The sequence below is a fragment of the Taeniopygia guttata genome, chromosome 5 (assembly GCF_048771995.1).
Source record: "Taeniopygia guttata chromosome 5, bTaeGut7.mat, whole genome shotgun sequence".
NCBI lineage: Eukaryota > Metazoa > Chordata > Aves > Passeriformes > Estrildidae > Taeniopygia > Taeniopygia guttata.
This window is the reverse complement of record NC_133030.1, coordinates 17,010,916-17,035,678: the sequence shown is the minus strand read 5'-3', so window position 1 is coordinate 17,035,678 and position 24,763 is coordinate 17,010,916. Positions and strand designations below refer to the sequence as shown.

Genomic DNA, 24,763 nt, shown 5'->3' with positions numbered 1-24,763 from the left:
GGAGCGGCCCCGAGGCCGCGCGTCCCCGGAGGTCACGTGGCGCCGGCGCCCCTCCCGGCCCCCGCCCCGGTCACGTGGCGGCCGCTCCCCCGTCGCCATGACGGCGGCGGGCGGAGGGGGCAGTTACGCGGCAGTAGAACGGTACCGCCACCGCCCCCCCCCCCCCGCCCCCGCGCCCATCCCCGCCGCGCCCGGCCCGGCCCGTTCCCCGCCGTCACCCGTCCGCGCGGGCCCCGCTCGTCGTCCGCCATGGGCCCCGGCGGCCCGTCCTGCTCCGCTCCCGGGTCGGCGGCGCCGCCTCGCTGCGGGGGAGGGGCCTCCCCTCGGCCCCGGCCCGCGCGCCAGGAGGGAGGGGGCGCCGCGCGCGTCACGGCGTCACGTGGCCGGCGGGCGGGTGCGCGCGCGTGACGCCGCTTCCTCCTCCTCCTCCCCCTCCTCCTCCTCCCGCGCGGGCGGCGCGTGATGCGGCGCGGAGCGGGCGCGCGCTCCCGCCCCGCCCTCCCGCGGTCACGTGGCCGCGCTGTTTGGAGGCGGCGGCGCGAGCGGCACCGGGAGAACGCGGGGCGCGGTGAGGGAGCGGCGGCGCGGAGCGGCGGCAGCAGCATCAAGCGGTGCTTCCTGTGCCCCGCCGGGGCTCGGCTCTCGGCTCTCATCCCCCCGCCGCGGTTTCTGAAGCGGTTTGGGTAGGGCTCCTTCTGCCCTTTGCGATCCTTCGCCTCACTCCGGCTACGGGAGCCAGACCCCGCGGTGCAGCCCCGGCTGGAGCTCGGGCCACGCAGGCGGGATGTGGCAGAGAGCAGCGGGCAGGGCAGAAGTGACCATAAAGGTTTTTAAGACGCTTTGGGAAATAACTTTTAGTTTCGTTGGCTAAATGTGCCTCTTCCCTTTTCCTAGTGCCTGGTGAGAGTGAGCCTTCGCTTTTCTTTTGAGGAAATGTGAATTTCTCCCGTGACGGGTTTTCTGGGAGGCAGTTCCTTAATTTATGGGACCGCATACTGAAGGTTACTTAGAAATTCCGGGACTTGCCTGTGCAGTGTAACAGGTTTAGCGTTTTGTTAAGCAATGTACAGGTTTAAACTTTAAACTCAATGAGAAGTTATTTCAAAGTATGTGCTGCTTAGGAAAAATATGAGATTGTGATTTTAGTGGTTATTTAATTCTTGGTTTTCACTCTGTGTTATCACTTGAATGCGGGAAAAGACATGCAGTGGAGAGAATAGCTTATAATTGTATCAAAATGCATAAATGCAGCTAATTCTGAATTTAGTATAACTTGAGAATTATGTTCTTTAAATTTACTTTTGGGGGAGAAGATGTTGTAGTTATACCAATGCTAAATGTTTTCCTTGAGAAAGTTAGTTTCAAATCAAGGCTGCGTGCTGTGGGGAAACATGAATTTTTCCAGAAAACAAGGTGTTTTCTGTAGCTATACGTTAACTTGTTTCATAGGCAAATGTAAACATAACTAGAGTTTAAATATTTCCAGGTGCGTTATCTGATAGGTTAAGTTTTCAGAAATTAACTTGAACAAGAACTTCTTATAAATTAAGCAGGAGTCTTATTTTCCAGCCCTTGGACCTCTTTTTGGCAAACTGAAACCTGATGTTTTTTGAGGAAAACACTTAGTGTTTAAGTGTGGAACTCCAGCTCTAATACTAAAAAGTGAGCTAATCAAGATCTTTATTTTTGGCAGGTACAGCTAAAAGCTGAAGCTGTAACACGCCTATGAGTGAGCAGCACTAGTTGTGTGCATCCATGGCCTCTGTGCCAGTAATTCCAGACTCTTACAACCATGTCTTGGCAGAGTTGGAGTGTTTGGATCCGTTGCTTTCTGCGCTCAGGTTGGATTCCAGTCGTCTTAAGGTGAGTTTGTGGTGTATGGCTTTTTTTAATTTTTAAAAAATTCAAGTAATTACTGCATTTGGCTAATTATTTGATTAAGCCATAGGATTAATCTAACTCTTTCTGGAGTGTGTGCATGCTGTCCTAGCAGGGGGAGTGCTTTGGGAAGAAAGAGTGAAGATAATGGACCCTGTTGCTCTGTGTGTTTCCTTAATGCAGCTGTGGGTAAAAGCCTGACACAGCTTACGGTGTTTGCTCCAATTGCAGAGTGCTCTTTAATAATCTTCCCTGCCAGTGGTTCAGGAGTGGTACATACAGCTGGCAAACAATGAAGGCTTTTAAAAACCCAGTATAGTAATGCAAGAAAAAGATGCTGTGATGAGAACTTACCAGGTTATGCATTATGATTTTTATTCCTTCAGTGCACGTGTATAGATGTGTCAAAGAGATGGCTGGCTCTAGGCAGCTCAGGAGGAGGACTGAACCTTATCCAGAAGGATGGTTGGAAGCAAAGACTTTTTCTCACTCACAAGGTAAGGATAAAATTTTAAATGAAAATTTCCAAAAATGGGGCTGAGGAAGAAACATTATTTCAAGTAAATTTTAAGAGCCAATAATTATCTTCAGCTTACTGGGTTGTCCAAAGAAGGTGACATTTTGGACTGATGTGTTTAAAATAGGTTGTGGTTCTGGAGGCTATCCCCACAGTGTATGGTATATTAGATTTCATAAGCTGTGAAAAATATTACTTCAGAGTGTCAGACCTTTGTTTTTCAAATTCTTACTTTTTAACAACAGCAACAGAGTTATTTGAATATTTAAGGATTGGAAGAAAATTTTCTATATGAAACCAGAGCAACTCACAAGTAGATAACTCCCAGTGTTTGAGTGTCCACTGTGATATACCTGGATAAGTGAAAAAATGATAGGCTACTTGCTGTTGCTGGAAGAGATTGTGGAACAGGGATTGTTATTTGTAAAGCCAGGTGCTATTTCTTAGGAGCCACTGCTGCTTCCAATATAGCATGAATGCAGCCAGTTTTTTTAAGGCTGGGAGCATCTCACTTAATTCTCTCAAAACATCTTCCAAAGGTGTGAGGACAGAAGAGTGATTTCTGTGCTTTCCAAATCAGAGAGCTCAGTGCAGTCCTTGCTCTTGACGTTAGCGTGTTGTTGTCAGCTGCATCTTGGAGTAAACTCAGTGTTAGCAAGCAAAACCCAAGCAAACAGTAAAAAACCAGCCACATCACAGCAGAGTGGTAGCATCTGTTGACATGAATCTGGTTTATATGTTAAAGATAAAAGCTGCACAGTGGTAGTGGCAGTACAGGAACAAGTTTCACCTGCTCTTACTCATGTGCTTGCTTTCAGGAAGGTGCCATTTCCCGGGTGGCCTGTTGTTTGCATGATGAAGACTACGTTGCTGTTGCCACCAGGTGAGTGGTCTACTCACAAACCTTAATATTTTTAAGAAGCTTCAAGTTTCAGACATGGACAGCTGCTGAGAACTCAGAGTTAACTTAGGTTAGCTGGTAGAGGCCCCTACAGGATAATTCTCTGCATACAGTTTGCTTAACTTTTTTTTCTTGACTAGTCATTCTAGGTTAAGTATTATTTCTGTAACAGAACATCTATGGCAGAACTCATGCCTGTGAAATTATGATGGTAAATGGCTGAGATCTTTCAGCATGAAAAGAAGCCTTCTCATTAACATGGTAGAGTGAGATTGCTGGTTAATTCCACTTATATTTCATAAAATCCATTTAAATGTTTTTCCACATCCTCACTGGCAAGTGTAACAACTGTAAGAATAGCCTTACAAAGCTGCTTATACATTTTTGTGCAAAGAAGGACACTTATTCTCCAGAATTAAGTGTGACGCTTGCTGAAAGCATGCAACCTCCAACAGAACCAGCTCTGAGGCATGCTGCTTTGCTTGGGTCTCCTCTTTCTTTGGGAAAACGCATCTATATTAACTGATAAAACATTAGAAGACTTATTTTCAGCCTGTATTCTCTTTTTAACTTCTTGTAGCCAAGGCCTTGTAGTAGTCTGGGAGCTGAATCAGGAGCGTCGTGGGAAGCCAGAACGGATTTATGTTTCCTCTGAGCATAAGGGCAGAAAAGTCACAGCTTTGTGTTGGGATACAGCTGCCCTTCGAGTTTTTGTAGGAGATCATGTGGGAAAAGTATCAGCCATCAAGATTAACACATCAAAACAAGGGAAGGTAAAATGCTGTATACTTTGATTGAGCTTCGTTCACTGGGGATGATGTGTGGAATCTCTTTGTTTGTTTTAGCAAAGTGGAACAGAGCAGGACTTGCCAGCTGATGAAGTTTTGGTAGCTTTAACTATTAGGATGAAGAACCAGTCTCTTGAGACAACCATAGAAATCCTGACTCATGAATTCCCCCCATCCTTAGTCTATCTATTTTAGTAATGCAATTTGAAGAGGCTTTCAAATGTTCAGAATTAAAAAGTGGTCAATCTCCTGCTTCTTGGAATTTACAAGTACCAAAGTTAAAGGTCTTGGTGTTTCTGAGCCTATTGGATTCCTTAGACTCCAGCTACAGGTTCAGCTGTTTGGTTTAGTCCTCAATTAAGCTGTTGGTCAGAGAAAGAGCAGTCCCAGACTGGTTTTGCTTGGCTTTCTCTGGATGCTCTCATTCTTAAACATCTGGATTAGATAAATAAATGGTATGTGGTCATTGAGCCTACATGCTTTATATTTTGTGCAAAGGACACACCTGTTAGTGATAGCAGCCTGATTTCTGGCCCTTAAGTGTTCTTTAGCTTTTACCTCTACTGGGTCCTTTATTTTATAGTTAGTAAAAAGGAACAGAACTTAGAAATAGTTGTTTGTCCAGGTCCTTTCTAGCCCTCATGGAAGATTTTGATGGAAAATTGACTTAGAAGTAGCAAGACCATTACAACATTTAAGTAAAGGATGGGAGAAATTCAGCTGTGGGAAGAGAGGAGAAAGGCCCATGGAATCTGTGTCTCTTCAAGCCTATTAAAGGAGCAGGACTGTTGGATTTCTCAGATAATGCACTTTGTCATATTCCTAAGAAGGGAAAACAACTCTAAGCTGGCAAAAATGGTAACTGATAGTAAATTCGAATGCAGTTCTCAGTAGTTTTCTTATCCATAAGTCTATCTGAGACTGTTCATCCACCCATGCAAACTGAGACACTGGTAGGATAAATAGTATGTAGATAATTTGCAGCAGGGTAACAGAGAAGGTGAGTTTGTGAACAATCTGATTCCAGTAAAACTTGGTTTTGGTATCAATTAATCTCTCTGGTCTGTTTCCATAAAACTGCTAGCTCAACATACCTGTAGGGAGAATTGGAAGAAAAAGCACAAAGCTTACAATAGCAGGAATAAAACCCTCTCTCAATGTTACAGGAAGAAATCCTTTTATAAAGAAATATCAGGATGCTACAGGGATATAACTTTTTTTTTTTTCCTTAAATCTTTAATAGTGGTTTTGGGAAAAGGAGGATTTAGACTCTTGTGCTTCTGAGCATTGTAGCCTTGCTTTGTAAAGACAGAGAAGGTCTTTTGTTGTGTATTCATAGCATACATGAGTCTTTGCTGAATTTTGCTATTTTAACATAATGAATCAGTCTTTACTTTGAATTAAAGACCAGCATGTTTTCTTTTTTTTTTTTTTTTTCTCTTTATCTGTAGGCTGCTGCTACTTTTGTGATGTTTCCTGTCCAGATTATAACCACTGTAGATTCTCGGGTGGTTCAGCTTGATTATTTGGATGGAAGACTGCTCATATCTTCACTTACCCGCACTTATTTATGTGATACTGAGAGGTAAGTTCTGTTTTATTTCTGAAATACTGGACTTCAGAGTCACACACAGCTTCTGAAATGACATCAGTGTCTCTTTATCTAGCCCATGCTCCCTCTGTTTCTGAAGATGTTGGGAGAGGTAGTGTCAAGAGTTTTACTGAAATCAAGATAAGCAACATCCGCTGTTCCCCCCTGAACTACCCAGCCAGTCATTCTGTTGTAGAGGGCTGTTAACATGATTTCCCTTCCATAAATTCATGCTGACTGTTCATAATCACTGTCTTATTTTTCATGTGATTGGAAGTGATTTCTGGGAATGTTCTCACTCTCCCATCATTAGGTTGAACAACTGGTTCTGCTGAGAAAAAAACCCTTTGATCTGAGCATTCATTTCAACTAATGAATATTTCTGCACCCTGTCTTGTACAAACGTTGGGCAGGCTTTGTAATATTCATTACAGATTTCTTTATTAAGCACCAAAACCAATTCAGCAGCTGGGATTAGGTATTTTTTATTATTAAGAAAACCATAAAATTAAATAGGGCTTTTGTTAATGCTGGCTTACTTAACAAGTTTATTTTTTCCCCTCTAGAGAGAAGTTCTGGAAGATTGGCAATAAAGAGAGAGATGGAGAATTTGGAGCATGTTTCTTTCCTGTTGGAAAAAACAGTGGGAATCAGCAGCCATTAATATACTGTGCTCGACCTGGCTCGAGGATGTGGGAGGTGAACTTTGATGGGGAAGTGCAAAGCACACATCAGTTCAAGCAGCTGCTCTCATCACCACCTCTTCCTGTTATTACTCTCAGGTAGAAACATGAGTGTTATCAGTGATAAACTTGTTTGGGACATCCTTAAGACTGAAAAGACTGAACTCCTCCTTCAGTCAAATGTTAATCCTAGTTGTCGTCTTAATACAGTCTCCCCTAAGAGGTGTAGCCAGTAATTATCAAAAATGCCAAAACCCTGATTTCTGCAGCTGTGTCTGTGAGCACAATGAATTCTGCTGTCATGAGGCTATGTTTATTTAAGCCAGCCATGTATTTACAGGATTAATAATTTTAGAAAGTTTTGTTATTGTAATTATGCTTGTACTTGATAATAATTTTATTTTGCAGGCAGGATCCTCATTATACTGGTTCCAGCTGCTCTCCACAATCTTTATCTTTCCCCAAACTGCTGTATTTGACGTGAGTATTGACAGCATACCTTCCTGTTGATAAAGTAGGCTTAAAAATTATATATTCTCCTAATTTACATTACCAACTTCGGGTTTTTGCATAACATTTTTCCAAGTATCATGCTAAACCTGTCTCACATCTTGCTTGTTATACTTAAGACAATGCAATCCCTGTATATTTTACTTTTTTTTATTTAACTTATTTTACCACAACTGACTGTTGCTCCATTACCATATCCTTTGATTGCAGTGAGCACTGTGTGGTGACCTGGACAGAAAGAGGCATTTATATTTTTCTTCCCCAAAGTCTTCAAGTCTTGCTCTGGAGTGAAGTTAAAGGTAAACTAAAAGTTCTTAAACATTGCTTTGAAACATTGTCTGTTATTTTCCTGAAGTCCTTGCCTAGCATGGAAGCTATTAAAGCTCAATTTCTGCAGCTGGATTGCAGAATATTTATAAAAAACTTGTCATGTGTCTTATATATCCTTGAATATTAACTATTTCCATGCCTCCTTCAGCCAACCCCTCCTTCCATACATCTCAAAGCAAGCTTCTGGAGCAACAAAACATGGTGTAGAGTGACTCATAAAATACGGTAGTTAAAATACACGTGATTAACCTGCAGTATCCTTTCCTCTTTACTCAAGCTCATTGTCAGTTGTCCTATGAAGGATAATCTGTCTGCTGAAAGTTTAAAACCTGTTTTGTTTTTTTTTTTCCCCTAAAATCTGTCTAAATTGCATACAGGGAATATATTTATTTGGCAAATGAGTGAAGGCTCATAAACAGGGATGTGTTTGGTTGTAAGCAGAGTCCTACAATAGTTATTGTCAGTCACTCTTTCCCCCTCTTCCCATTTTGGTGTTAAGTTTGCAATACCTTTGTTGTGGAGTGTTTGCATACAGCATAAGTATTGTATTTGAAAACTTCTGGAAGGCCAAAGTTGGTTTTTTTACCAGTGAATATTTTCCTTCTGATCCAAAGTGAATATTTTCCTTCTGTTTCAAAAATTAAAGCCTGATAAAAATGACAAATACATAACTGTATTTGTCATCTTTATCAGGCTTTAATTTTTTATCTTGGAGCAAAAGGAAACATTTTGGTAGTTTAGTGTATTTTTTGAATGTTTTCTAGAAATGGAGCTCTGGAAGGTTTTTGACACTGTTTTATAGTGATTAGGTGCTAGGTTGGCACTCCTCAGTGTTTGTTTTCCCCGTGCCTCTCGTGCTTTGCACTCATTTACAGTCAGGTGGGAATATGCTTTCACCTTCTTTCAGGGACAGAAAGGAATGTTGGTTAATGACTTCAGTCCTTCAGGTATTGCTCTGTGTGTGATTTTGCAGATATTCAGGATATTGCAGTTCACAAGAGTGAGTTGTTCTGTCTGCATACAAATGGGAAAGTTGTGCACCTCTCCCTACTGCTGGTCGATCGCTGCATAGAGCGTCTGATGAGAAGAGGGTTCTGGACTCTAGCTGCCAGGGTCTCTTGTCTCTTCCAAAATTCAGTTGTTTCTTGCAGAGTAAGTAAATATATATCTCATCGTAAATGTGCAGTACAACTTCACTGTCTTTCCTCCCCTCCCTCCATTAAGTTTCATAGTTACTGAGATTCATTTTGTTGGAGTTTTTAAGGGTGTCTAAACATTATACTTTAAGGGTTAAAATCATCCTGCATATATGTTTTGTTTTCACATGTGCATTAGAAATAATAATGCTTCTGTTTCACTGGGTGCTTTTAGGCAAGAAAAAATTTGCCTCTAGACAAGCTGGAGCACTTGAAGTCTCAGCTGGATGCATCAACTCAGCAAGATCTCACTGCGCAACTGGAAGAGCTGATTGCAAAGCTCGAACCTCTAGATTCTGCATGCAGCAGTAGAAGGAGCAGTATTTCATCTCATGTATGTGTATTGGTAGTGCCAGAAATGTTATCTACAGGTTTTATCTTTATGGCTTGAAGTCACCCCATTGCTCACTTGGAAGATGAGGCTTTCATTTCTACCCTGTCTACTATAGCCCATAATGCTGTATTCTAAAACTAGGTGGGGTGAAGTGGTATAAAACATCACTACTTGCATTCTGTAAGCTCAGACCTCTGCCGCTTTCCCTCTTTCCCATATTATTTTAGGGCAATTGCTGAGATGTGGACAAAGATTGATACGAAGATGATTTTTTCCACAGCTCTGTTTAATGTTTTAATGTACTTCAGTAAAGGTAGTCTTGGTTATAACTCTAGTTTTATGTGATGAAAATGAATGTCTGAGTGCTCAGAGCTATCTTAGCTCTATTTAAAAAATTGCCACACTCTAAGAAGCTTAAGGAGAAAGCTCTAAATAAAATGAAAGCATATTTCTAATAAATATACAGCTGCTTTTCAAGAAAGGGGAAATATTTCATAGTTTATACAATATCAGCTCCTGCTTTCACTTTAACAGTGTTTAAAAGGAAAGTTTAAAAAGCCAAGTAATGTAAATACCATCTTGATGGGGTCGACAAGTTTTCCTTCATTACCCACTGCAAAAGTAAACCATGAGCAAAAAAATGTGTATTGGTCCTGAAACTATTTAGTTTTGTGGGGTCTATAGTTGTGCTAGCTGTGTATGGCTGTCCAGCAGGAAGACAGATTCTTAGGTATGCCGCTACAAAGTGAAAGTCTTGACTGAAGGACTAAAGCTGAGGTGGGTTTTGTCTTGCACTGGGTACACCAGTTGTTCCACAGGCTGCTTTTCTAAAAGCAATTGCAGCATACACATCTTTTTAAAATCACTGAACTGCACACTTGCTGGCATCTGTGTCTTTTTGTATTCTGGATATGGTAGAAGTACTCTGTTAAATAGGAGTTTTCTAAGCAGTGAATTATGAAATGCTCTGAGGTGGGTACAATTGGTTGAGTTTGTGTGGTACATTTGGTTGAGTTTATTGCAGAAAGTTGAACAAGGAAGTGCAACTCACATGGTGTCTAACTCCCCTCCTTGGTCTGACAGGAAAGCTTCAGTGTCCTAGACTCTGGAATCTACCGTGTTATCAGTCGAAGGGGCAGTCAGTCAGATGAAGACTCGTGTTCCCTCCACAGTCAAACATTCTCAGAAGATGAGAGACTTAAAGAATTTCCAGCACACCATGAAGATGAACAACTAGAACTTGGTAATGTTTCTTAATGAAAATGTTTGTTGAATGTTCTCGGTTTCTTGTTTACTCTGCAAGAATTTGACTGGGTTGGCTCTGTGCTCTTACTTTCCACTTTCAAGTTATTCATTATTAATACGTGTAATTTGATCAATTGAAAGTGTCACCCCAACTTCCGGTTAAAATCCTTCCTGAAACATTGGGTTGAAAAGATGGTTCCACAGAATCCAGGCTTAAAAGCAAACAAAACCCAGTGAAATAAAACAAAAGGTCCAGAGGGCTTTACGAAGCAAGGGCTTCACTCCAGCTTGCTTCCCCCTCTCCATGTGTATGTGAGCATTTAGTGCTAAGATTCTTTCAGCTGTCTATGCCAGTATCAATTCAGCTTCAAACAAGATTTGTTTGCTGCCAGTATCCTTTTGTAATGTTTGTTCCAGTAAATTTCTTAATTTGGATTGTGGCTTACATTTCTTCAGGGAAAGCAGAAGGACTTTGATTAAGTGTCCTTAACTTTCTCACAGGGTTTCCTTTGTACAGGGGATCATCTCTTACACCTGTAAATGTTAGTGTTGGGGTGCTAGAATAGTTAATAACTAACATTAAGCCCATGCAGGGAGCTTTTTTATTTTCTGGCAAATGCCTGTCACTGGGCTTAAGCTAGAATGAGACTGTAATGGCTTTTGTTCTCTGCAGTGGTTGGGATTGGGAAGGGATGCAGAAACCTGGGATGATGAGGAGCTGCCTTAGTTCTAAGTATTATAGAGAGTCTTTCCTTTAAAAAGGCTATTTTTTAGCTTTGGCAAGGAGTATGTGCCATTTGAGGATTGAGAGAATTTGGATGCTTTGGAGAAAACCACACTGGGGAGGGAGAGTGCAGAAATGGGTATTTAATTCGCTACTTATCAGTAGTGTTGTCCTGAGATACGCTTAGGTGTACATGTGCCTCTTTACCTACATCACCATAAAAACAAGTGAGCAAACTCTGAAACACATAATTCCCAACATTAAAAGTGAAAATTTGGTGACTTAATTTTTGAATGTCAGAAGATAGAAAGGTTGTGAGTTCCACAAGAGATAACAAATTTGTTGGTTACTTCCAAGTAGAGAAGTTCTAGATGCTTCTTGAAGCACGAGTACTTGATTTGGTATTTGGAAGAAATGGATTTACTATTGCCCTGCTCACAATGGCATAAGATGTAATGAGTTTTTGGGTTTCTAGTCTGCATAATGAACAAAAGCAGCCTTATTTACAGCCAATTGTAAAGTCAGTTGTGACCTTTAGGCACAGAATCCCTTGAGGGATTTTGATGGTAGATTTTCTGTAACAGGGCAGCATCTTTTCCTCTCACTGCTGTGCTTACTGCTGACTGTTGCAAAGTGCAGTGTCATCCTGGCTTAAAATGATCCCTTTTTTCTTGTTGACATCACTTAACGATAGTGTGTGTTTGTACCAGAAAATTATTAAGCAAAACACATTGTAAATACTGTTAAGGATATAGGAGAGAAAAGGAAATAGTCAGTGATTCTGTATTTCCTGTGATTGTTAGCAAAAGCCAGAGAGCTGTGGGCTCACTTAGATTTTTAAGTCCTTTCAAATAAGAGGGTAATTTATACCCTAAACATGGCTTATATGTCTCTCTGTTCACGTGTGATTTAGATTTTGGAAATCATGGTCATGACTGACTTTACAATCAGTTGTGAATTGATGTATGCCACACTACTTAATTTTCCTAGATGTATAAATAACTCAGTGGATTAAATCAAGGTTTTGTCCTCTAAATGGTCTGTAAGTCTAGTTTTAGAAGACAGTTTTCATACCATTGTTGATCGCTATTTGCCTTGCTATAAAGCCAAAACACTATTAGCAAAGCAGACTTAGCTAGGTTCAAAGTCAGTAGTAAAATGGCCCTTGAAACCTGGCTCCATGAATTCTTGAGTATTATAAAGGAAAGTATGGTGAGCAGGTTATTCATTAATGAATTAGTGACTTGCAGTTCATTTCACTGTTTCATTTTTTTTGCTAGGCCACTGTTTCATGACTTTTTATTTCAATTCCATTTGTCAGAGAACGTATCTCATGCATCTGTGGTGGTTGAGACTGACCGGAATGAGACATTTCTCCCATTCAGTATTCCTTTGTCATTCCGTTCCCCACCTCCTCTCGTCTCTCTGCAAGCTGTCAAAGAAAGGTAAAACGTGCAGCAGCTTCACTCATCCATTACATCTTGCCCTCTTCTGTCCCCTGGATTTGTAGCATTGTGTGGTTTAGTTCATGCTCTGTTCTGCAAACCTGTAACAAATGAACTGGAACACCAGAGATGAAGTCGGGTTTGCCAGACAGTTTAAGTCTTAATTTTGGCTCTGGTGAAGATACAAAGAGCTGCTGGTAACTTCAGTGGAGCTAAGACTTCAACCTCAGTTTTAAACAGTTAATAATTGTTACATGTCTAGGAATGTTTACTGTTACCCTGTAAACTCTGCTTGTGGTTTGTAGTCAAAGGAAAATTTACTGAATATTGTTTTGGGATTTTGCCTTCCTGTATCTTAAGGGAAAATCTTCTTATGTTGCATAGGGACAAACATAAAAATATTCAAAGCAGATAGATATTGCTAAAACACACTTGCAAAGTCCTATCCCCACATGAACTTTTCAGCAAATCTAATTGGTTTCCCAAACACTTATGGAATAACTGTAGCTTATACCTGCTGCACTTAGATCTGTATCCATTTTCTGTGTAAATCACATTGGTATTTTAAAACTCTTTTTTAAAAAAATGGAGGATAAGTGGGTGGGTGTACAAATAAAAAGGTGATGGTGTTAAATATTTAACTTTTTTTTTTTTTTATGAAAGTGCTGTATGTTAATTACTTAGCTAAAATATCTCTGACCTGGCAATGATCTGAAAAAATTGCACAGCCTTCCCTTTTGATCACTTCAGTATGTAAATCATGTCCTGCAACAAAGAATTGTGGCTGCTATCAGCAGTGTGAGGGTCTCAGAATAAACATCAGAAGTACATGCAATGTTTTGAGTTCTTTCTAAACTGTAAGCAGCCTTGAGTACCTTACTAGTTTCTGCTGATAATGAAAGCTACGTTTTCAAGTATTTCCTGCATGCAATTAACCATTAAATAAAATACTATCATATTTACAGTTAATTTTAAAAAGTAGCTTTAATCCTTCTATACATTCAAATCCAATTGTTTTGCTAGATTTGAATCCTTTCTTTCTGCCTTCTGCAGCAAGCTTCAACCTTTGCTATACCTTGTTATAGTAAAAAATGCTGGGTTGGTTTTTGTGTGTTTTTTTGGTTTTTGGGGTTTTTTTTTTAGTTCTAGAGCAGAAAGCAGGAAGCTTATTTTTCTGTTCAAGTCTTGTTGACCTAGTTCTCTTCATGGCAGTAGTAGAAATAATTGAGTTCTGCTATGTTCATTGAGCTTTCTCTCCAATAAAATACCTGAAGGAATAGGGACTGCTGAGTGAAAAGGACATAGTTGGTGAGCTTTGTAATCTGAAGAATTAATTTGAAGCATTGTAAAGTGGTTTCTTACCACCAAGGCTGACATAATTTCCAAAAGATGCTTTATGTGTAAAAGCTTTAAAATGCAAAAGCTAAAATGTAGCCAATCTGCATTTATTTGCATTCAAATTACACATACATGTCAAAAATCTATGGCTCATGTTGGTATATGATCCTGCTTCTCCAGCAGGAGTGTTGAATATTTCAGGTTTCTATTCTGTGATGAAGACATGATCACGGCTGGAGTATGAATTTTGAGCAGGTTCTTAGTAAGTTTTGTTCCTGTTGGTCATCACTGCTCTCATCCTTTTCTCAAGAGTTCTTCAGATTATAAAATCTCAGAAATTATGGTTTGAATGAAAAGAGTGCTTGGTTTGTTTGCTTTTAAACATCTGATTTTAAATGTTTGAACTTGTGATTCTTAGTGTTTCCAGCTTTGTACGCAAAACCACGGAAAAGATTGGCACACTTCATATAAGTCCTGAATCTAGAGGGAAGCATGAAGCAAAGGATGATGAGCAGCTTCCAGAGCTAACTCTTAATCCAGTAGGATCTCCCCAGGAAGAAAAAGAGTGAGTGCAAAATCACATTTTCTTAGCAGTTGTATTTGCTGGATGTCCTTAGGATGGAAAAAAGTCTTTCAAGCAGAGTGAGGAACTTGGCATTAGGTTTTTTCTAGCTGCCTGTGGTGGGTTTCAGTGGTTCTCCCAACTATATTCTTAGAGCTGATGAGGCAATGAACACAGAGCTAAGTAATTTCATATTCCAGTGCTTATTTACCAGTTTGGACTAACTTTCATACAGCGGCATGGTACTGTTTTTTGTTCAGCACCTGCAGAAATCTACTGTAGCTGGAGTAGAAGCAATAATAGCCACAAAAATAGTATTATCTGTTGCTCTTCATGCCCAGTTTATCCATAATTTCTGTTGAGCTGTTCCTTCTTACAAGTGATAGCTTTGTATTTAATAAAGGAATTAGTGTTGAAGAAATTTTTCAGTAAATCCTCACATAATTATTGAAGTTAATACTTCAGATAAGACTGAACTGAATTTGCTTTTCAAGGTCAGAACCCCAGAAATGCCAGCTTCCTGAGGAGGACCGTCTGAGAGATCTCGAGGCTGCAACAGCAGAAACGATGTAAGCAGAGAAACTTATTACTGTATAGATATGTAGGGCTTTGGCAGAAAAAATTGGTTTTTTTAAGTTTTTCTTTCATTTTACGTGCATGTAAGAGTGATGCTCTAAATGTCTATTAACATAACCTGAAAGAATCTCATTTAGTGGATGACTTGATTCCTCTTTTTAAAAACAAGCAAAACTCACTAGAAGCTCTTCTAGCATTATCCCTTTGTCTTAAATGCAGGCATAGTTTAAAAAAATGAAAATCACAAATAAAAATTCATTCTGAAAGAAATCCTAGGGAGCTCAAAATATGCTGAGGTCATATGTAGACAGTATGAAGTAGCCTAAGTTCTGTTTGAAATCAAAATCGCAAAAAACCCAACAACTGAGTCAGAGTCAAGTCTAGGGAATAGTTACACGAAACCTATTTAAAACTTCACTTGTGGCATCTTATAATTGTTAAACTTAGCAAACTTCTTTTTTATGCTGCAGGGCCAAGCTCCAGGATCCCCTGGTTTTGTTAGAACCTCAATGTATGAGAAGAGTCTTACAGGAATGGCTTGTCTATCTAGAAGAAAAATTCAGCAAGGAGCATTCTGCTGTGTCTGTTAACAAAAGCAAGGCTGTGAGTGCTGAAGATCAGAGGGCAGTCCTGGAGGAGACCCTGCAGGTGGCTTCAGCTGACAGAGACCCAGCACACAAGGAACAGAGTGGTATTTTGGAAGACTGCATTGAAAAGGAAAATACTGATGAAACCTGTGTGAGCAAAACCATGTGTGAAAATGGTACTGATGTGACAGGGCCTCTGGGCTGTGGCTTTCGGGTGTCTTCTCCGTGTGTCATGGAACCTGATGTTCTGAAAGATCTCGTGGAGCTGACCACCCTGTGCTTTGAGCTGCATGTCTTTTCTGGTGGGACTGCTGAGTCTGAGGAGAGCTCTGAGGGAAGTCTGCCACCAGCAGCCTCAGGGACCTTGGCTTGTAGGTTTATGCGAAGCTACTTCTTCCTTTTGGATTTAAAGAGAGTAAAGCAGTGCATTATAACCACATGTGCCACTAGCCCTAATGTATGGGAGACATACATTGCAGGATTGAAAGGTAAATGATGAACGTTGTATTGCTTCTTAAACTGAAAATAAGACTGGGAGAAAAAAGAAAGAAAAAAAACTTGAAGACTCTCATAATCGTGTCTGAAGATTTTCCTTCTGCCAGTGTAGTGTGGCAGGGGGAGGATTACTGGTGTGTGGGAGTTTGTTCTGGTTTTGGGTTGTTTGGTTGATTGTTTTTCCCCCAGATACTTCCCTTAGGAAGTTATTAGCTCAGCTGGTTAGAACATTGTGCTAATAATCCCAGCATTGTGGGTTCAAGCCCTGTATGGACCACCACTTAAGAGGTGGACTTGATGATCATTGTGGGTCCCTTTCAACTCAGAATAACCTGTGATTTCTTAAAAAAAAAAGTGTTGGCTCCTTGGAGAGAGATTGTCCTCCTCCCACTTTGCAGCTTTGAACCTGTTAGTTGCATGGACCTTGTTAATGGAGCACTGTAGTGATCCCAGCCTATTTACAAACATGAGCAAAAGCATCATAATTAGAATCACAAGTCTGTAGAAACAAGGCAGAAGGGAGAGGAGGGTCTTCAGCAGTTGCACTAGCCAATTTGGCTTGTACAGGAATGTGCAAGGTTAATATGAAACAAAACTGTATGGAATAGGTGGTTCCATGCAGATGAGTGGCTTGTGATCACGTCACACTTCCCTGTTCCACAGAAATAGTTTCTGATCTTTTTGATGCATCTTCAGTTTTATTGAACCAAAGCTTCATGATGATATTGGAAAACAGAACTTTTCTGTTCTCTGCACTTGGCTGCTGCCTTATGTATTTCTTTTAAGAATGAATTAAAGCCTTAGCTTTGATTCTGCTCCAGCAGAGAGCAGATAAACAACAGAATCTTTCTTTGAGGATTGGTGTTTGTGTTTCTGGGAATATCACTGGATTCTGAGAGCCCTAGAAGTGAAAGTAGTGTATGCCTTCGTAGTTTGTCCTTAGTTGGACACTTGTGCCTGGAGATTAATACCAGGCATCAGGATTGAGGTGGGTGTTGAACTTCCCATGAAAGCAGTGATAGCTGTTGTTCAGCAGAAGGACAAAAGGAGGGCCAGGACATGCTAATGAAAAAAAAAAAAAATTGCCCAAATCTTATAACTTGTGCACTGATATATTTCAGAAATAACTTCTCACAGTCCAGTGGCTTTAGCAATGGAAAGTGAAGATATGTTGAAAATATTGAAGCTGCTGCATGATCTGGGGCCATGGGATGACAGCCCACTGTTGCTGGCACATGCTCAAAGGTTTGTACCTAAATCTTCTGAACTTCCTGGTGGGAATTGCTTCACTTACCATGTCATGAAGATTCCTGGACTCTCTTAGAGAGATCACCTTTCAGTACTATTTTGAACTTGCAGGAGATCTGAAAAAAAATATTTTGCTGTTTGGTACTGAAAATAGTTTTTGTTCTCTTTCTTTCTCCAGGCTTTATGAAAAATTTGGGGAAACAGCTCTTCGGCCCTTGATCAAGTTCCACCCCTCTATTTTGCCTTCTGATATTAAACAGCTTTGCAGAAATGATCCAGCTCACTTTTTAGCATATTTAGATAGTCTGGTGAAATCTAAGCCAGAGGATAAAAGGTGAGGGGAATGTAGAATCCTTTTCATCTATCTGCTGTCTTCATTGCATAGCTGTGTGGAGGTTTTTTTGTCTTGGCTTTTTGGGGGCCTTTTTTTCTGTTTCTGTATCTGTCTGTTTGGTGTTCTTAAGCATTAGGTTCCAAGTAATTCTGCCAGCTTGTAGCTGGCCTTAGAGTGGACTTCTTGTTAGGTTAGTATCTAGTTTTAAAAGGGATTTCCTAAAAAATACTTTTAATGGAATTGACTTTTTTTTGTTCTTATGTCTGCAGTTCAGTATATCAGGGTTATATGGCATTTTAAAAAAATCCAAGCAAACCAAACGAAAAAAACCCCAAACCAAATGTGTGAGAACTCAACCTGCAAACTTGGTTTTCTGTGGTTGCCTCAATTTATAGAGACATAAATCATTTAAGGCTTTTCCACGTTTAATTTTACATCCCATCCCCCACCTCTGCCTTTTTTTTTTTTTTTTTTTTTTTTAATTTGTCCACACACAATCATTGCTTCTCCTTATCTGGTATATTTAAAACTTGTAGGACTTTTTTTTAAGTGTCTGCTTTGTTTTCCAGGCCATTTCTCCTTAGGTCTCTTCTGCAGCCGGAATCTGTACGGTTGGATTGGTTGTGCTTGGCAGTTTCTCATGATGCTCCACAAAGGGCAAACACTGTGGATGAGGAAGGAAATCCCAGGTAAAGTGAGTTTCATGCAAGGTCCTGAGTGCAGCAGAAAGACTTAACAGGTCTGGTGTTGGGTTAGATTTTGTACGAAAGTTTGGATCACTGACTCCTTGGAGCATTTTGCAGAGTTCAGCAGAAACAACCAAAGGATTGAATAACTTTTATTTGCAATGCCTTCCAGAGTGACTGCTCTACTGACATTGCACATGGTGTTTCATTCATTCCTCCATTCATTATTCCTCCTCTCTTTTCATAAGTCTGCCATAATGTTCTGAAGAAAATCAATAATGCTTTAAAACTGAATTTCTCATCTTCTAGGCCACGATCGCATTTGTTTACTTGGGGCTACAGCCAGCTCATTCTGCTCTTGATTAAACTCCCAGCTGATTTTGTTATGAAAGAGAAGATGGCTGACATCTGTAAATCACATGGGTAAGGAGAAAACTTGGTAATTGTTGATACTTGGTTAGTGGGTATTCTGATTCTGAGAAGATACAAATGTAAATGACTATCTGCTTCTTGTTTGGACAGGGTTTTTTAAAAACTTTTCCTTTTTTGAGGGTGAATATTCAATATCTAATGAACCAAATGGGAGGTATTCCTCATATCCCTACTCTGTTTCTGACACTGATTAAATTTAGTTGCTTTTGTCTTAACTGATACTTCAATGATCATGTGATTGTACTTTATTTTGGTTTGAACTGAGTATTTGATTCATAGAAATCTTTACTCTCTTTTTCAAGATTTTGGCCTGGATATCTTTTTCTCTGTCTGGAGCTGGGTAGAAGAATAGAAGCCTTTACTAATATTGTTCATTTGGATGATTTGAGCCTGTTGAATGGAGAAGATGGTTAGTGGTTCTTAAGTTATAATAAACATACTCCTGTAATGTAGGAACTGCCCTTATATAGCGGTTTGTCCAAAGCTGAGTTGAATACTTATTTGTTGAAGTGGTTTTGTAGCCCTGTGTGTAGTACAGCATATTTGAAACACATAAATGGGTGTTATACTCTAGTATCTTCATGCTGTACTGTGTGAAATCAGTTGTGCTAGAAAATGTTTGAAAGTTAAAGAATCTTGATTTATTTATCAGTTAGGAGTAAAGGCTGACCTTGCTGTTGTAAACAGAGGAGTAGGAAGACTTCCTGCACAGCACAAAACTCACCCTACATGTGCAGACACCCGAAGTTAGGGTGAGCAAAGCACTGTACCACAAAGCAGAACTTTATAAGAAAATTCACTCCAGCCCTAAGATGGACAAAACTTTCTCTCCTTGACTTAATCCAAAGCCTTGACTACTGAACTATTGTGAAGTTATGTGTGAAGCACTATGTGAAGAACAAAATCTTTACACTGAGCCAGGGCTGTATATTTCAGTGCACAATTTGCTTGTTGATAATGCTTGGTCTCCTAAAATTTCAGAGTAAAACAGAATAGCTAACTTCTGTTTAAGTACAGATGTAGTTTACATAGTAGTCTTAGAATAATCCCTGTTTTTCCAATGATGTAACAAACTCCTTTTACATCTAGGTTCCATTCCAGAGACCATAGAAGAATGGAAGTTTGTTCTGCATCTCGCACAGAATCACAGCACAGCTTTCCACCAGCACAGCCCACAGAATGGGAATGCTGTCAGCAACGGAGGCCCGAGCTGCCCAGATTGCATCACTGTGGAAAATGTTGCCCTGTTGCTGGCCAAGGCCATTGGCCCAAATCGTGCCTTGCCTCTCTTGCAGGAGTGTGGCTTGACTCTAGAATTGTCTGAGAGATTTACTGGTGTTTGTGAGATACTGAGAATTGCTGAGAAAAGGCAGAGGTAAGAGATGTGTCAGCAGAAGATCCACACTATTCTTTTTGGATCTCCTCCATGCTTTAAACTTCCTTTTTGGTTTACAAGAAGATAAAGTGCTTCATATTTTTACCTTTGGTTTTAGACTCATCTGAAAGCTTTCCTCTTATTTTAGACTCATTTGAAACCTTTCCTCTTATTTAAGTTCCTATTTTGCAATATAGGTATTTTAAAAATGAAAATGAGGAAACAGGAAATCATACATTAGAACTGTATGTGAAGGAGATTGTCTGAAAGAGATCTGTTCTGCTGAGACCTGTACAGACTCTGATCTCTCCTATTCCTTCCAAAAGTGTGAGGTGATGTCAGGATGTTACTTCTGAAATGCCGTCATGTTTTTTACAAACTTCTCTTTAAACATCAAACCAAAACTATGTTGTTTTTCCTGTTGTTTTGACCTTTTTTTTTTTTTTCTCCCCTTTGCTTTAATTGCAGAGCGCTGATTCAGTCCATGTTGGAAAGGTGTGACCGGTTTTTGTGGTCTCAGCAAGCATAGAAAACAAACTGGGAGAACTCTGGGAACATTTTATACTGTAATGACTGTATATTCAAGTGCCTCTTAAATTCCACAGGCCTTTAAAAATAACAAACTCCAGTCTAAAAGTTCAGGTATACTGAGCCAGTCTCTATCTGGCAGGTATCTGACCTGGAAGTGGTGACAGTTCTTCTTATTCCTTTGGAGATTACTTTTGAACTGTAGAATATAGATCAAAAAAAGACAGTATTTATCTTGAAATTAAGCTCGCAGATTTCCAAGATGAAAATTGCTGAATTTATTTTCTGAGTTTATAACTTAAGTGTTCAGGGATATGAGCCCCTAAGTATTAAATTATGGTGTATAAATTTTTTTTTTGTTTCTTTGTTTGCATACATGAGAAACCATTCCTGGGAAGTATCTAAGTCTATACTTGTTTAACTTTCCTGTAAATGACATTTACCTTTAGTGTTGCTGTAGAAATGTCTGTTATGGTACCTGTTTGTTTTTTCCCCTTCTTAAATTATATGGACAGGCCTTGCCTATTTGAAATTCATTAACCAAGCCAAGTCTCAGAATTGGAGGGAATTATTTTTAAGTAGTGGATTTATGGTTAAAAATGCTGATTAACAGACAATCTTGTTAAATGAACTTGCTGTCAAACTACAAGCACAGTATTTCTAAATTGCCCATACCTGTTTGTGCACTGTGACCACAAACATCAGTTGTGATACTCCAACAAACCTCGGGACAGTGGAATTGGAATCAGAGTCATTTAAGTTGCAAAAGAGCCTGAAGATCCAGTCATGAGCCTAGCACTGCCAAATCCTCCACTCAGCTATGTCCAAAGTCCACTTCTACATGGCTTCTAAATGCTTCTAGGGATGATGACTCCACCACTTCCCTGGACAGCCTGTTCCAGTATTGGACAACATTCATGATATCCAATCAAAAGTTCTCCTGGAGCAACTTAGGGCCATTTCTTCAAAGAAACCCACCCCCACCTGGTGCAGCCTCCTTTCAGGCAGTTGCAGAGGGTCATGAGGTCTCTCCTGAGCCTCCTTTTCTCCAAGCCGAACACCCCCAGCTCTCTCAGCCACTCCTCACAGGACTTGTGCCCCAGACCCGCCACCACCTCCCATTTCCCTTCTCTGGACTCAGCCCCTCAATGTCTTTCTTGCAGTGAGGAGCCCAAAGCTGGACACAGCACTCGAGGTGTGCCCTCACCAGTACAGAGGGACAATCCCTGCCCTGGTGCTGCTGGCCACACCATTGCTGATCCAGGCCAGGATGCCCTTGGCCTTCTTGGCCACCTGGCGCTGCTGGCTCATGTTCAGCTGCTGTCAGCAGCACCCCCAGCTCCTTTTCTGCCCAGCAGGGTCCCAGCCCCTCTGGCCCAGCCCGTGGCCCTGCCTGGGGTTGTTGTGACCCAGGACAGCCCCGGCACCTGGCCTGGCTGAGCCTCAGCCCCTCGGATCCTCTGCAGAGCCTTCCTGCCCTCCAGCAGATCAGCACTCCCAGCAGCCTGGAGTGTCTGCAGCTGCCTGAGGCTGCCCTCCATCCCTCAAACAGATCACTGGAGTGTCTGCAGCTGCCTGAGGCTGCCCTCCATCCCTCAAACAGATCACTGGAGTGTCTGCAGCTGCCTGAGGCTGCCCTCCATCCCTCAAACAGATCACTGGAGTGTCTGCAGCTGTAGGCTGCCCTCCATCCCCTCAAACAGATCACTGGTGTGTCTGCAGCTGCCTGAGGCTGCCCTCCATCCCCTCAAACAGATCACTGGTGTGTCTGCAGCTGCCTGAGGCTGCCCTCCATCCCTCAAACAGATCACTGGTGTGTCTGCAGCTGCCTGAGGCTGCCCTCCATCCCTCAAACAGATCACTGGTGTGTCTGCAGCCAGCTGAGGCTGCCCTCCATCCCTCAAACAGATCACCAAGCCCTGGGGAACACTGCTGGTGACCATGCCCCAGCTAGATAAACTCCCATTTCCCACCACTCTCTGGGCCTGGCCATCCAGCCAGTTTTTTGCTTGGTGAAGAGTCCCTGTGTCCAAGCCAGGAGCAGCCCATTTCTCCAGAACACTGGGAAGCAGTGCCAAAATGTTTTCTTGAAGTCTAGGTCAACTTTGGTAATTCCACAATTAATTCTGACATTTTGGGAAAGTGATAGGATTTATTTTAATAGCATTTTTTAAAAGCTGAAGGTTTACATAAGTATTTTTTAGATGTTGCCATCAAGAAAGAAGTCTTTTTACATATCTGGTTGAAAATGAAGATTCACAAAATCACTTGGATTTTATATCTCATTTACAGAACTATGCTTTGTACTTGTATTCTTTCTACATTTAATATATCTTTGGACGAGTTTCTTTTCAGGCTTCTAGTTTTGATCCTCTTCATTGTCTGACTCACATTTTAAGCAGAAGGCCACAGCATCTGGTCAATATTCAATTTTCACAAATATCATTTAAATAAAAAAGTAATGCATTAATTGGAACTAAATTTAATTAAAAGTTGATAGTTTTGTTGTAAAATGATATGAAAATACTGCTTTATAAGGAATAACTTTATGTAGACTTACAGCATTTGTAGTGCTGCAAAATAATGCTTTTAATCAAAATAGGATTGAGGAAAACATTTGGCCTTTTGAGAGATGCAGTCTGCAGACTATTTTATCTTGTCTGCAAGAAAAAGTTGGGTGTGGAGGGATGGTTGCTTCACTAGGGGAAGGGAAGTCCCAGGGCGACAATGAATAATGTCAGGCTTTCAGCCAGAGTGTTGCTTACTGAAAAGCCAATACAGAACTATTTCTAAAACTATTTCTAGGCATTTCTTTCTAAAAAAGAGAATTTTCAAGCTTCTGTGGTTTGCATTCTGCCATTGGAAATAGAAGGATCTGTGCTATCAGGAATACTCCATGCTCTCACAGTAGGACTCCGAGTGGGAGCCAGGCACCTACCAGATGGTGTTGGTTCTCTTCCCTGCCAGATGAGCTGCTGCTGCCTCGGGGGCTGCCACAGTTACCTACCTCGGGTTCATGCAGTGTGTGGTGTAGCTGACTGCTCCCCTTGCCTTCCTCAGAGGAGTTCCTGGATTTCTGAGAATGTGCCTGGCTTACCTCTGAATGGTTCTTCTCCATTTGCTTGGTGTATTTTGTGTACACATCAGTCTCTTTCTTACATCTGTGGGGGTTTTGTACACTTGGTTAACTTTGAGGGTTGGGGTACTTTTTTTTTTTTTTTTTTTTACAGTAAATCATAATTCCAGTTAGAGCTTTTTTTGAAAGTATATCATGTCAGAAGGGTAACATAATGCAGGTAACATAATGGGAATTGAGTGTTCAGATTTTGTGTCTAAAGTGAGCTTGTGTTCATCATTTCAACTAACTTGCCTGTCAATAAAGAGTTGGAAATGAATATTTCCTATTCTGGATGAGTTTGTTTTCATCTCATAAGGGTAAGGGGAAGGGACTGAAATGAGAGGGTCTTCTGTTCAGAAATGACTGAAACAGAAACTGCCTCAGGTGCACAGAGCAAGACTCCTGTCAGCCAGCTGAGCACACATCAGTGACAGCTCAGCCAGCCTCATGGGGAAGATGAGCAGCAGCTCAGCTTTGGTTTTTGTGGGTGACTGGTGGTGGGAGACACCCTCGAGAAGCAGAGATGAATAAAGGGGGCTTATCCTGGAGCAACTTTAAACAGAAACTGGTTGGTGGTATTTTATCAAAGAAAAAAGTGTCATACTTTATTTCACTATTAGAAACCTATGGGTAAATCAGTTTTACTTCAGATACATACCTTCATTTTCATTCTGCTTTTTTAAAGGAGACAAGTTTCCAGTCATTCTCCATGTGTATAAACCCAAGGTCACTTGTAGTGTATATTCAATACTTGGCAAAACTCCTGAAATGAGTTATTGCACACATAAATAAGGTACTGTTCTTTCCCGGATTAAGAAATAACTGCAGATATTATTGTGCCTAAGCTGGGAATTCACCTCATCCCCTTTCTCAGTCTGACTTTCTTAGATTGCAAAATTGTGGAATGTTTGTGGAACATAGTTTGCATTCATAGATATTTACTGTTAAAGAGCAACCAGCATGGGGTTGCTTTTTATCTTAACTGCATCAGAATGTACAAACCAAGATATGTTCTCCAGGTTCCCCTCAATGTGTTATGTTTCCCAGTGTGTACACGCTGCCAAGGTTTATTGCTAGGGGAGGAAGAAATGCTCTTTTCAAACCCTCCTCCATACTCAGAGCTTTGCTTCTTTCTGTTGTGAAAGCAGCAGTGTTGGCTGCAGTTCATTTCTGTGAGCCAAGGGCTGTGACCTGGAGTGCAGGACAAGAGGATATGGGAAAGCAGGCTCAGGCTGTTCCCTGCTGGCGCACCAAGCTGCAGCTTTGTCACAGCTCTGGCATTGTTGTCACTGCTGCTGTCCTTGCTGGACACCAGGGGATGCACTCTGAGATGTTCTAAAGA

At 40.9% G+C, this 24,763-nt stretch overlaps 1 protein-coding gene across 7 annotated transcripts; it reads left to right on the top strand.

Moving 5' to 3' along the window:
• Positions 1-73: 73 nt before the first annotated feature.
• Positions 74-23,698, top strand: HPS5 (HPS5 biogenesis of lysosomal organelles complex 2 subunit 2). Of its 7 annotated transcripts, XR_012056257.1 has the most exons (24): positions 580-826; positions 1,694-1,863; positions 2,265-2,375; positions 3,214-3,278; positions 3,877-4,069; positions 5,536-5,669; positions 6,242-6,457; positions 6,767-6,838; positions 7,079-7,167; positions 8,172-8,350; positions 8,570-8,728; positions 9,812-9,971; positions 12,019-12,142; positions 13,899-14,045; positions 14,537-14,611; positions 15,089-15,693; positions 16,822-16,945; positions 17,127-17,282; positions 17,852-17,971; positions 18,278-18,391; positions 18,703-18,809; positions 19,490-19,775; positions 20,244-21,832; positions 22,189-23,698. XR_012056257.1 is itself a non-coding variant. In XM_030273867.4 (23 exons), the coding sequence occupies exons 2-23, from the start codon at positions 1,756-1,758 to the stop codon at positions 20,302-20,304; spliced, it is 3,405 nt and encodes a 1,134-aa protein (XP_030129727.4). In that variant the 5' UTR covers positions 74-141; positions 1,694-1,755; the 3' UTR covers positions 20,305-23,698. The 7 variants fall into 7 exon arrangements, 6 of the variants coding, with proteins under 6 accessions (XP_030129727.4, XP_030129728.4, XP_030129726.4 ...); XM_030273867.4 differs by lacking the exon at positions 580-826 and adding an exon at positions 74-141 and having other exon boundaries at positions 20,244-23,698; XM_030273868.4 differs by lacking the exon at positions 580-826 and adding an exon at positions 437-568 and having other exon boundaries at positions 20,244-23,698.
• Positions 23,699-24,763: the final 1,065 nt, after the last annotated feature.